Source organism: Tachypleus tridentatus, chromosome 1 (assembly GCF_004210375.1).
Source record: "Tachypleus tridentatus isolate NWPU-2018 chromosome 1, ASM421037v1, whole genome shotgun sequence".
Lineage (NCBI taxonomy): Eukaryota > Metazoa > Arthropoda > Merostomata > Xiphosura > Limulidae > Tachypleus > Tachypleus tridentatus.
Genome location: NC_134825.1, coordinates 80,080,901 through 80,093,855, shown reverse-complemented (window position 1 = coordinate 80,093,855; position 12,955 = coordinate 80,080,901). Strand labels below are relative to the sequence as shown.

The window sequence follows — 12,955 nt, the reverse complement described above, 5'->3', positions numbered from 1 at the left end:
ACCTTCTACACCCATACACAAAATACGTTATTATTTTCCTCAGCACAGTTATGCAAAGATGTGTTTATTTTTACTAAGACTTGTTGAAGCCTTTTATTTCAACTATACTTCCTGTTTTAAACCTGTCAATATCAGCACAAAATTTAAAATGAATTATGTTTCTACTTTTGTAAATACAACCACTCATAATTACTAACAATCTAGGAAGTTTTTTGCTTGTTGAGATTGTCCAACATTTCTGTCACACCATGTTTGTAAATACAACCACTCATAATTACTAACAATCTAGGAAGTTCTTTGCTTGTTGAGATTGTCCAACATTTCTGTCACACCATTCCCCTTACAAATTTTTCAATTTGAAGCTGAAATGGATGAAATGAAGCAATTGTTTTCACCCTTCCCTCTTTGTCTACAACATCTCCTTTCCTTCTCAACAAAATATTTGATCCTTTTAAGGTTTTCTAAAAACTTGTTTCCCAGGTATGTAACATTATTCTTCCTTAACCCTTTTTTTATAATGCTTCTCAATCACTTTTACAAAACCCTTCCATCTACAATTTCAAAGTATATTCCACACACTCTGCTATTTCTGTTCATATTTCATCCTTTCTAGAACATAGATGTTTTTGTAATATTAAGCATTTGAGAGTTTTCTACCTAATTTCTTGATGTTCCTCTCCCTCCCTTTCCTAGAAATCCAGTCCTTTGGGTCATATTTCCAATTTAGGGGATGTAATATTCATTGTTGATGTTACTGATGTGTATCTACATTTCTTAACTTTGTGCTTTCCTTTTCACACTCTTTTATTGCCTATTCTCTTTTTCTCCATTTCATACTGGGGGAACACCACTGTTTCCCTAACACATTTACAAGGTACATCCATACCATGTATTTCTCTTCCATGGTACCTTCAAATTTCTGTGCACTTTCATCTCTCACTTGATTCTTTACTTTTAAGACCTCTTGAGTAGAGATACCCTACCTTAGAATGTCGATTTACTCATCTCCTTTCTTTTGATCTTCATTTTGCCCCATTATTCCATAAAGAACACCTAGGTTATGTCACTGATTCCACCAGTATTACTCTTCTCAGTTTTAAGTTTGACCCAATTTCACTCTTACTCATGTATCCTGAGACCTCACTTGCCCCCTCCTCCAAATTCAGTTATAGTTTCTCTTCCTTCCACCTCTCACTGTCCTCCTTCCACCTGAAATCTCTCCTATCATTCTAATTGTCACTAACTACTTGGTCAGTTCAAATCTTGTAGGACCCTGTCCATCCCAGTTTGATCATCACTTTTAGGCTCATTTCACTCCTGACAAATGTGTCATTCCAGTCTTGACCCATGGTCAAGAACCCCCTTTTCCCATTACAACCTTTCTTCCTCCTCACTTCTAGCCTTTCTCCAACATTTAGATGAAGCAGTTTCAAACCTATTGGAGTAGCAATCCAAAGTGCAAGTTCATGATCCTTTCTGGGTTATTACTAATCTCCTTGTTGTCCCCATAAAAGATAAATAGGGACTAGCATCCATTTACTACTCATTTGAGCTTTGGTCATGCCTTATTTTTGGAAGAAGAATTTCTTCTCTCTCCTCCCATCTTTCCAACCAAACCTATGGATGACCAAGACAGATGAGTGATATGTATTTCTCTATGTTTCTAAAGCCCCTGTTTCATGCCCTTACTTCAGGTTAATCTACTAGGATCATGTCGATCAGTTCCGTGTTCTTCCCTCTGGATATCCTTAGCTCCACATTTTCCACTGCATTATAAGGGCTTTTACTCATCACCTACATGGTCTAGGAAAACAATTCCACATCTACATAGTCAACAGGCTTATCCTAAGGTTTGATCTGCAGATCAAACTTCACATCTGTTTCACAAAGCTGCACACTTGGGATGGCTTGTCCACATTTCCAATTCCTTACTCCTTTCTACTCTTGTCCCAATGTTATATTCACCTCAAGATAATTTTTAGCTCTCTTCTCAGTCATACCTAATCTTATCCTCCCTGGCTATTAAACCTCACAAGTTGTTCCATCAGTCTGCTACTCTCCTTTTCTATCTGAGCATTAGATTTCCTTTTTGGGGAGTATGACTTCTCTGAATCCTATCATTCTACTCAGTCATGCTCATATGCATTACTTTTAGTGAAACCTAAGTGACAAATTGAACCCATTCAAGAATATCATTACCTTGCAGGTTTTCCTTTCAATCCATTCTCTGGAGGATTCTGCCTGGTGACTGGACCACTTGCACACCACCACCAGTGGCATTTTCATACCTTCTCCTAAACATGTATTATCCTAATTTCTTTCCAATCCCTCACTGAATGGGGAACATTCCCATACAACTCTCTCTCTCTCCCATACTTCTTCCTTTGGGGGTTTCTAACACTACTTTTTTTCCTTTGGATCTCTAATCTACTACTGTCCTTTCTCTCTCTCTCTCCACACTTCCAAGATAGATCCTCCAACTCATCCAAGTTTTTTGACTCTTTGTTGGTGAGTGTGATTAGTTTTGACCTTTTCTCTCTCCTCTCACCAGATCCATTTTCTAATACAGTCTCTGTTAGCTCCCCATTGACAGCTTGAAGAGATTCTTCATGTTTGCACGTGAAATACCTTACACTACATCTATTATTTTGTCATCTCATCTTCAGTAGCTTACAAATTTCTACCAATAGCCACTCTTCTACTGACCCAGCACCAGTAACAGACGAAACTATTCTTTTACTTATTTCTACCTCATGTTCATTCCATTTTCAGATCCCACTAGGCAACTAGTGTTGCCTACCAGGATATACTTACCCAAGATTTGTAATGAGCCAAGCTAAGATAACAGAAAGCACTCATATTATCCATTTTAGCTCAATCAATGCCCACTTTGAAATGAGGAGTTCCACAAACCCACTGAAATACTACTTGAGGTAATATTATAAGCTGCTCAATAGTTTGATCCAGACAGTATCAGAGACACCAACTATTTCAAATGACTGAGCATAATGATTGTGGACAGAGCCCTTTCACAGTTTTAGTCCTTTTAGATTTGCCAGAAACGAGACAATCAGAGATGCCAACTATTTCAAATGACTGAGCATAATGATTGTAGACAGAGCCCATACAGATATCGTACAACCACTGGATACAGTTTTGAGTAATCCATGTCTGTGGATCCATCTGTGGTTAAACTGTAAACACTGTTAGTAAGTATGCTTGAAATCATTTTGCCATCTTCACAACCCAACATTTGTACAATGGCTGTAGTTTTGGTTCTAGCACAGCCATATTTTTTCACTATATCAGAGTCTGGGAACATTTTTCTGAATAGATGTCCTGCATGATCAACTACAGCTAGAGGTAAACTATGAGCAATGACAAATTGTGCGAACATCACTTCTGCATTTATGGTTTCATATTCTGAATTCTTACTCATAAATGTCATTATTTGCATGATTTTTGTCTTTACCTCAACCTTTTGTTGGTGAGATGGTGATTTGGTATGTCTGGAACAATCGTTTATCCCACCATGCCACAGAAAAATCAATGTGACATGACTGTCACTGACCAGATATTTTGTGCTATACTCTTTCCTAAATTTTTGATTCACAGTTTTAGTTCTTTTAGATTTGCCAGAAACAAGATAATCTGGTGAACGAGGCCTCTTTTTCCATCTTGTGAACAATCACATTGGTGTTTCTATGCTGCTTAGAAAATGAGAAATACCCTTCTACGCATGCGCTGATTGGCTGACAAGCACTGATGACGTAACTATGAATTTCCCCACGCACCCAGTATGGAGAAGCACCGCACTCAAACTGTTGGTAGACGTCGGAGATACAAATAAGTTTTATTATTTCAAGCACAAACATGATTATCGCAAGTAGCCATTTGGACTATGTCTTTTATTTATTATCAAAATTGATTTGTATATCACTAGAAATTATCATTTCACCCATTTCAAGCCCTGGGGGAACAATTTATCACTTTATTCTATAGGCCTATATAATAATTTGAGAGTTGCAACAAGTCGTAATATTTGTCTGTATAAGCGTATAGTCGAAATGTATACACCAAAATCGTAATGATTATGCTCAAATCATAATGGTTGACATCTCTGCAGTACCCATCCCATGGACTATATCATGATAAATGCCAACATCAGAATTGTGCAACTGGCCTTTTCTCTGGCTAATGCTTGCTGGCTTTAAACAATAGGGTTTTGCACTTACCTACTGCACTATTTCTAGCAAAGTCCTTTCTTGCATGTGCCTGATGGAGATTGAGGTACACTGCCCAGGTTTTCCCTACATGAATTGTCCCCTCGTTGCCACTTCCCAGTTCTCAACTCCTGGGATTGTGGACCATGAAAAATCCTAGCTGACTGGGACCCAAATACTGGGGGCTGGAACATGTTTCCCTCTATGGTGAAAGGTGGGGCAGAAGTATTTATGGAATGTATCACAGATCACTCCATTGCATATAGATACATCAAAATATCCACATGGAATTTAAACACACTTCACACATGCATCACTATATAAAGATTATATATCTATTTCTATTCCTATATGTGTAATTCATATTCCTGAAATGGTCTGAACCTCACACATCTGATGGCATAGTTGATATTATATATTATTCAGCTATGATGTATATTGGTCACACATTCTACTCCCACGACAGGCATGGGTCCCATAGTATCTGATGTTTGAACTGTGGTTATAAAAGCATTTATCCTGTGTCAAATAAACAGAAATGATTACACTGTGCCCTTCTCCTGTGATTAGCAAGAGGCCCAAAGTTTCTGATGGTAGAAGAGCTAAAAACAAATATTTATAACAAGTACTCTTTTTCCACAACTGTTTTTGACATATAGAGCTAATGGTTGAAAAACTGTGCACAAAAAGAATGGTTTGAATGAGTTCCAACCACACTGTGCTTACTGGTCATCTGATGTCTTATGTGAAAGTACTGAGATTATCATGTATCTATTTACCCATCCTTGTGATTTCATTCCAACCTTTCACCTCTTCTGATTGTACTCACAGGCAAAGGATATATTCTAAATGAAATGAGAAGTAGTTTCCCATGGGTGTATCCCTATTTACACCCAATGAACTTGCTAAATGGAGCTCATTTAGGTATATTTTGCACTGTTTCTTCCACTGTATCAAGAAAGGATTCTAACTTCCTGTGAATGGAAGTAAATGATTGTATCAAAAGTTAACATTTTCTTTCAGACATGTTTTCACCAATCATGGTGTAGCTTTATTTACTGCTGATGGCTGGTATGTTTCTCAAGAAGATTAATGTGACTTCAAAAGGAAAACAGCTTTTGCATACAAAGGTGAGTGTTTATAACAGAAGCTGTTGTTTAATTTATAATTATTTTCTGATACCTTAAAACCATTTTGTACTAACTTACACAAAAAAAAAATTCAGAAAATGTTGAAATCTACTCCATATAATAAACTATAAAACAAAAATTTCCAATTTTAAACTGATTTATATACAAAATAGAAAAATACTTCAATGTTTTACAAAACAATATACACTTACATTATTGGACATCATTATGGTTAACAATGCTTTATTCTGGGAATTAATTGCAACGTTCAGTGTTGTGGCTTGTAACAATACTAGAACAGTATGAGTAACTGATAGTTAGTTAAAGAAAGACATCCCATATATTATGCATATAAAATTCAGTAAATTACTAAAACTGGTTTTCTCAAGCCTTTTTTACAAGTTAATACTGGTGCATATTGGACAATACTCAATATAAGATTCAGTACCATTACCTTTGTACAAATTTATATCAAAAGAAAAAAAATATTTTGATGCTGACCAAATGAAACCACATGTATTCATTTCTTGTTTCTGAAGAATAGAGTTTTTGAATAATGTGGCATGAACATTTTATGCTGATTGTTTGCAACTGGTGATTGTTGTACAAGCTCAGACTAAACTTAGTATATTATCTTCATAAGAAAGAACTTTACATACTTTCAGTCCTTTACAAATATCTATGGATATTCAGTCATACTTTTAACAAACAGCATGCTTAGATAAATTGTTATCAATCCCAGTTCACTTACGTATCACAAAGAAAAAAGGATACAAACATATCCAATGGCCATTCCAAGATGTGGAATAACTCCAAGGTGTTCTCGCTTCCTATCCCGAGGTTCTGTTGCTGTCCAGAAGAGAGCATCAAGAATATCTTGCCCAAATGATGAAAATAATTTATCAGCTACCTACAATTAAAATTTCTCTTTAAATTCCACACAAAATTAATGAACAATTACTTTTTATTTAGAAAAATATTAAATTAAAAATTTTATCAACACAAATTAACACACATTAAATCAGTAAAAACATCTCTTGTTTTGATTTTATTTAACAAAATTTTAAACTTAAAACAAAATTCAAGTATAAGTTCATGTATTAACATTTTTAAATTAAAAAAGCATCAAAAATGTAGAAAAATAAAAAAGCAAAATAAAACAATTGTTGTACCTTTTACAAAATGTGCCAAAGAACAATAATGACACATTTTATTAAGAATTCTCTTAAATCTTTAATCATCACCTTTTACTTTAATATTAGAAACATAAAACCAATCTATTATGGAGTAAAACAGGTGTAAAGTAAGATAAATATAAAAACACAAGTGAAGAAAAACAATTCCTAAATAAAATTCTCAGTGTTTACTATCTCATGAAGACACAACAACACTCTCAATCACCAAACATTATATAATTTTGGTAATGTTTTTGGAATGATTTGAACAACACAATTTAATGAACTGAAAATTCATTAATCTGTTCACAGTTCTGTCCATCTGATAAATATCACACATGATTTACATTCTGTCAAGTTTAGTTACAAAATAACATTTACATGTACAATATGAATAAATGATTTCTAGTAACTCTTCTTCATATAAAAGATGCCTCTTATTCTAGTGCATAGTTGCAATGTTAAGTTGCAATACATACTATGATTAGCATACTATTTGTATTTGATTATTCAGTACAAAACTACCATTTTGAGGATAAATACTTAGCATTAATGTATCAATTCATAGTGTATCAGAGCTATAGTTTTCTTAGACCAAAACATTTATTAAGGTTAATATCACCAACTATAAAAGGCTTATTCCCTTTCTCACTCTGTCAAGAGTGCTTTCATATTCCCTTTTTGGTAATGCTCAACAATATACATCATAGCTTAACAATAAAACTATCACCTGATTGTTTTTAAAGCCAATTTGGGTGTTTACTTAAATGCTCAATATTTATATTGATTTCTTTAAAATATTTGTTTTTTTATTCTATCTTTTTTTTACAACTTCAGTGAAATAACAGCAAAATAAAATTGCAGCCAGAAGCAAAATAATTTTTTTTTTGTTTATGTATTATATTAAACTACAAATAAGCATACTATTATTGATGTTACACAGTCACTACTTAAAAAAGTTTTAAATGGTGAAAAAACATTTATTACAAAATACTATCTTGGTATTTTAACATGTTATCTACTTGGCCTAAAAACATAAGTAAAAATAAAAGTTTATTACTACCAAATATCTATTATTCTTTGTACAGTCAAAAGAGTTGAAAATTTGTCTCAAAATGTTTGCACTATGTTTTCTATTTTCTGACCTAGAGTACAGTGAAAAGGCTCAATGGTGCTATTTAACTGACTTTCAGAGTGCACTTATACTTTTGTTCACAAAAATACTTCACTTTTCTGCATACTTTTTACTGAAAATGTGGTGATTAAAGAAATACTTCAAGACTGATTAAATAAGTGAAGTAGAAGCATTTTATAGGTACAGACAAATTTGTTTCAATTAAATCCTCTAATTTTCATTAATCATTCAACAATGGATTCCTGACAGACTTTTAAACAAGAACTGATAAATAATTATATTCCTTTGCTAATAACACAATTGACATCCTTAACATATTTATTTTGTTTCAGTTTTATTTAGCCTTACATGTGTTTCCATAATGATATGAAGTAATTTAACATCTTTATAATGAGTGTTTACATAAGTTTATATTATTTAAGGTAAAAGTGTAAAAACTAACTAAAAAAATATCTATTATCAATTTAAAGCAGTTTGGCTTTATTTGAAACTGCATCAGGTTAATATGACCTGAAACACAACACACCTAAATTCTGAACATAGTAACATAAACATACATAATTATGCATTGTAAACAAACACTAATATTTGTAGAAAACATGTTTAAGTTCACATTAAAATAGAGTTTTGGATAACAAAAACATAGAATTATATTATATCTTATTAATAACCTAAAATCACATTTACACTCAGACTGATTTGAAGAGTCATTAATAAAACTAATACATAAAAAAACTGTTATATATTTTAAGCAGTACTGTCAACAGTGGTAGAAAATAGCCAAGTAACCTGACAGGTTAATTAAGTTATAGAAATAGTAATATTTTTGTAATGCATTTCTTTTACAGTATGTTAAAAGAATTAACATGTAGTTGAAAATATATCCAATCAAAATAGTACAAAAATTAATTAAACAGTATCAAGGCAATTTTGTGAGAAACAGATTTTAAAAAAACAACTTAAAATGCTGAACCTGCAAATCACCACTCTGTTAATGGTAAAAAAAACATTTGATTCATAAAATACAAATTTTTCCAATCATGTGCAAGCAATATATTACATTTAGAGGATAAACCACATTTCATTTCAGTTTTTATTTGAACTACCTTACATAACCTAGTGCTGATCATAAACTTACATACAGGATTATCAGATTAAATAAAATTAGGAGTTAGAATAAAAATTGACTTTTAGCAATATGACAAAACAAGCACATAACCATTAAAATTAACCTCCATATTTCTCTAAAATATAAAAAAAGATAAATATTTAAGGCTTACTTTATACAATATAAATTTAATCATTAAACACAGGTTTCTCCATGTACCTCTAGCATATTGAAAAATATGTACAGTTTGATGACCGACTGACTTTTTACAATATGATACAACATGGATGTATCCATATAACTCATCAAAATGCTGACTAGAATTAAAATGATTCCTTTTAGAAAGTCACATATTTCAGCAGGCTGAAGAACTCTCAGTCTTGGAGAGGATGATTTCCTATGAAGAATGGAGCTTCAATAAAAGAAGAAAAAAATCTATTAAAATTACACCTACACTTTGCCACACTTTTTACCTTATTTTTTATGGCTGAAAAACATAAGATAAATAACATTTTTAAATAGTTTTAAAATTGTTTACTATCACTAATTTTACCTGATAAGTTCATTACAATTATTTTCTTTAATCTATATTTTAGTAATTAGAAACGGTGACAAAATATTTTGAAACCTTTGTCTATTTTGATTCCACCAGCTTTTAACCACTTGTACATAGCATAGGCTCATAGAATATTTTAGTCACCAATAATTTTGCTACCATTCATTATAGTCGTAATTTAAACTCTATTAGATTTTACAGAATTATTATACAGTCATTTTACCAATTTGCACTTTATTTGTTAAAATTCTACTGACCAAAAAAACCATAAAATACCAAATAAACATATTTATGTGATCAATTGGACAGTTACTGAGCTTGCAACATCCATTTTTATTTAGATAAGAATAAAAGTCCTTAATTTTTTAACTTAATACAGAAATACTATATATGATTTACTAAAATGTACAAGGTGAATTAAAATGTTCACTTTTTTCTGAGTGATTATCAGAAAGGATCAAATAGTCCTTTGTTGTTTAAAACAATGTTAAAATGTATTCTCGAGTGGTATACAATTTAAAAAAGGCAATAATTAAGAAAAGACAAAGTAGTGGTACAATGTCATAGTTACACATCAAAGAGTTTAATACATAGAATGTCTGTTATTAATAACTAATGATCAAAAGTAAGTTAATTATAATACAGGACTAAAACTGTTTTTCTGTAGAAGCTGTGCACAAATGCACACATGAACCAACTGAGATAGCCATCCCTAATCCTGAAGTGACAGAACAGAGGGAATGCAGCTAATAAATGCCACTTAAGTTACTTTTTTACCATAAAATATTGGAACTGACCATCACACCATAATACCCCCATAGCTGAATGGTAGAGAATGTAAAGCAACAAGTTTTGATCTTATGATCAACTGATTGTGTGTTGATAACTTTAAGCACAGAAATGATATTACTTAAAATAATTTATTAATCAAGAAGTACAATCCTGTATACAATAGTAACATGTGCACTAGAGATACTTATTGCCAGAAAATTTGAACTTATGGTGATTAGAACACAATGACTGGAACCCTCACTGTTAATATCATTTTTAAGAATGGAAGGAACAGTGAATAATGTGAAATTAGTCACTAGCATGTTACAGTATTATATGTTCAAGAATTTCTCACACTATCTCCTGATACTAACACTATTATAATCATCGGGAGACTATATGTACTAATACAATGATATTCACACTACTTAAGTATTAAATGAGGTATTGAGTTAAGCACTATTGTAGCAACTACTCAAAGTTTTTCATACTATTTATATAAATAACAAATGTTTACTTAATTTTTCATTTTTAAATTATCATAATCAAACAACTAATTACATACCAATACATACAGATGGTTACATAGCATCAGATGTTAAAAAAATGGGAAGAGCTGAAAATTTGTTTAATATTGTCAGTCACTTCCACAGAACTGTGTTCATGGTTGTATTACATATCATATGCTGAATGATCAAATTAGTTTGTATAAAAAAACAAGGTATTGAGAGATTAACTATTCAGATTAAGTTCTAAGGAGAAAATTAATGAAACTATTATTAAAGTTCAATTCTCAGGTTTAGAAGTTCTTATCATCTTCAAAGTTTCTTCCCATTTAAAGACAAGGTTAAAAAATTACACAAGCCCTTAGTAACCTACAAATATACTATTCCTTTATGCTCTAAAGCAGGGGTTCTTAACCAGGGGTGCCCGCACCCCTAGGGGTTGCGAAGATGATTCCCAAGAGGTGCGAGGATGCCCATGAATAATTAAAGCAAATCTATATTTTTACATAAGAGTATGCTTTATATTTTTAGCTTTTTTTATATTTAAGTTTCCAGGGGGTGCGAGAAATGATTACTGATTTGAAAGGGGTGCAAACACTGAAAAAGGTTAAGAACCACTGCTCTAAAGGCAATAACGGTTCAATGACCCGGCACCTCCAACTAAGTATTTCTGAGCATGTAACTTTCTTTAATTACAACAACTCGTGTATCTAGCCATGCTTAAGATGAATGAGATTTCTTTGTTCTAAGAGATCAGTTTGACATTCTTTTTTTTTCTGTGAATTAGCTTAAAATATACATCAAGGATGCAAGTGTGGCATGTTTTAAAAAAGCTGAAACTGACCAGAGTTGTGGATCCTTCTAAGGTTCAACAGCAAGAATATAACGAGTTTACATCTGTCATTATAATCCAATCTAAGTTTCTGAAACTATGTCTTTGTACTATGACCAAATGGTACTGCTGACAGACCTACTCCTCAAAATTTTTCAGTGAGATGTTAATGAAGCTCATGAATCAAATTTTTTGGAAAAAAAGCATGGAAGTTAGAAATATTATATCTCTGACACACACACACACACACTTACAGTGTAGGTTTACCCAATATTTTTTTAACATTGCTTTTTCAAGTAAATAAACAAATGAGTAGAATGATAAACACAATGTCTAAAGATTTAAACAAAAATGTAACTATTTTCCTTCCCTGAAACTTTTGCAAAATTATACTAATAAGAGAAAAATACAAAAATTATCACTTATTTTTACATACCTGACCAATAGTCGAAGAGAACGGGTAATCAAAAACCAAACAGAGAGAGCAAAACGAAGTGGAAGGAAAGTAAAGATGAACAGGAAAGCATCAGCACATTGAAAGAATCCATAGAAAATAAACTGAAAGAAAAAACATCCAAAACAAGGATCACACATCTTAAAAAGAATTTACAATCATAAATTTATTTTGTGAACCAAAACTTTTGACATCTAATTATTAGCATAACAACTAATTTTGAAATTTTATAGTTTTCAGGTAAAAGATAAGTGAATTGAAAAAACACAAAATTTGCATCTTTTAACTTGGGTAAGTGATCAGTTTCCTAAAATATTTTCCCTCTTTAAGAGGCACGCAAATATATTTTTTCCCTTTAGAAGACGCCATTACAAATTATAATTTTTTTGTCCATTAAAGGCAATACCATAAAATATGTCTGAAAGCTTCCATTACTTGAATACAGACTGTATGTAATTATATTATGTATAATTTAAAATAAATTTGATAATGCTTCATTTCAGATACATTTTTGTTTTAAAGTGGCATTTCAATAGAACTGAATCTTTATGCGATGCACAAACCATAAATTAATTTATTATAGTTATTTAATGAAAACTAAAACAAAATAGATTAAACACTTAATGCTAACAACCCTTAACTTGCATTAAATCAAAGTGAGTTCACTGGTCCATGGGGCATTCAAATGAACTTCAGTGTGGCATAGCTATTTCATTTCTCGGTTGATAATGAATTTCATAATAAAAAAACATCAAAAACTATCTTTAGTCACACAAAAGATTTCCAAGTGTCAACATATAAATGAATGTTCTGAACCTATAGGTTACTTCTGCAGGCAGAAGTTGTAAAAAAGTACTAAAATGTACATATATAATTTATTTTTTATTAATGTATTTAGATTAGTATTTTTACAAACAAAGTGCAACAGAAAATTGATAAAAATCTGGTTTTTAAACATGATTCACCATTGATCAAGATTTGTGACATAAGCAAAATAAAGTAGAAAACACTAAAGATGAGCAATTTGGAGAATTTGATAAATGATTAATCATTAAGTTCGTAAAT

At 31.7% G+C, this 12,955-nt stretch overlaps 1 protein-coding gene across 5 annotated transcripts in view; it reads right to left on the bottom strand.

Annotated features, from left to right (window-relative positions):
- Positions 1–12,955, bottom strand: part of LOC143253185 (transmembrane anterior posterior transformation protein 1 homolog) — a 50,990-nt gene that overhangs the window by 31,145 nt on the left and 6,890 nt on the right. For all 5 annotated transcript variants that reach the window (XM_076506610.1, XM_076506619.1, XM_076506627.1 and 2 more), the window contains 4 exons: positions 11,873–11,994; positions 8,991–9,183; positions 6,128–6,263; positions 5,566–5,663 (listed from right to left, as the gene is read on the bottom strand). In XM_076506610.1, the coding sequence (XP_076362725.1) occupies positions 5,566–5,663; positions 6,128–6,263; positions 8,991–9,183; positions 11,873–11,994 (549 nt within the window). The remainder of the gene's footprint in view (positions 1–5,565; positions 5,664–6,127; positions 6,264–8,990; positions 9,184–11,872; positions 11,995–12,955) is intronic.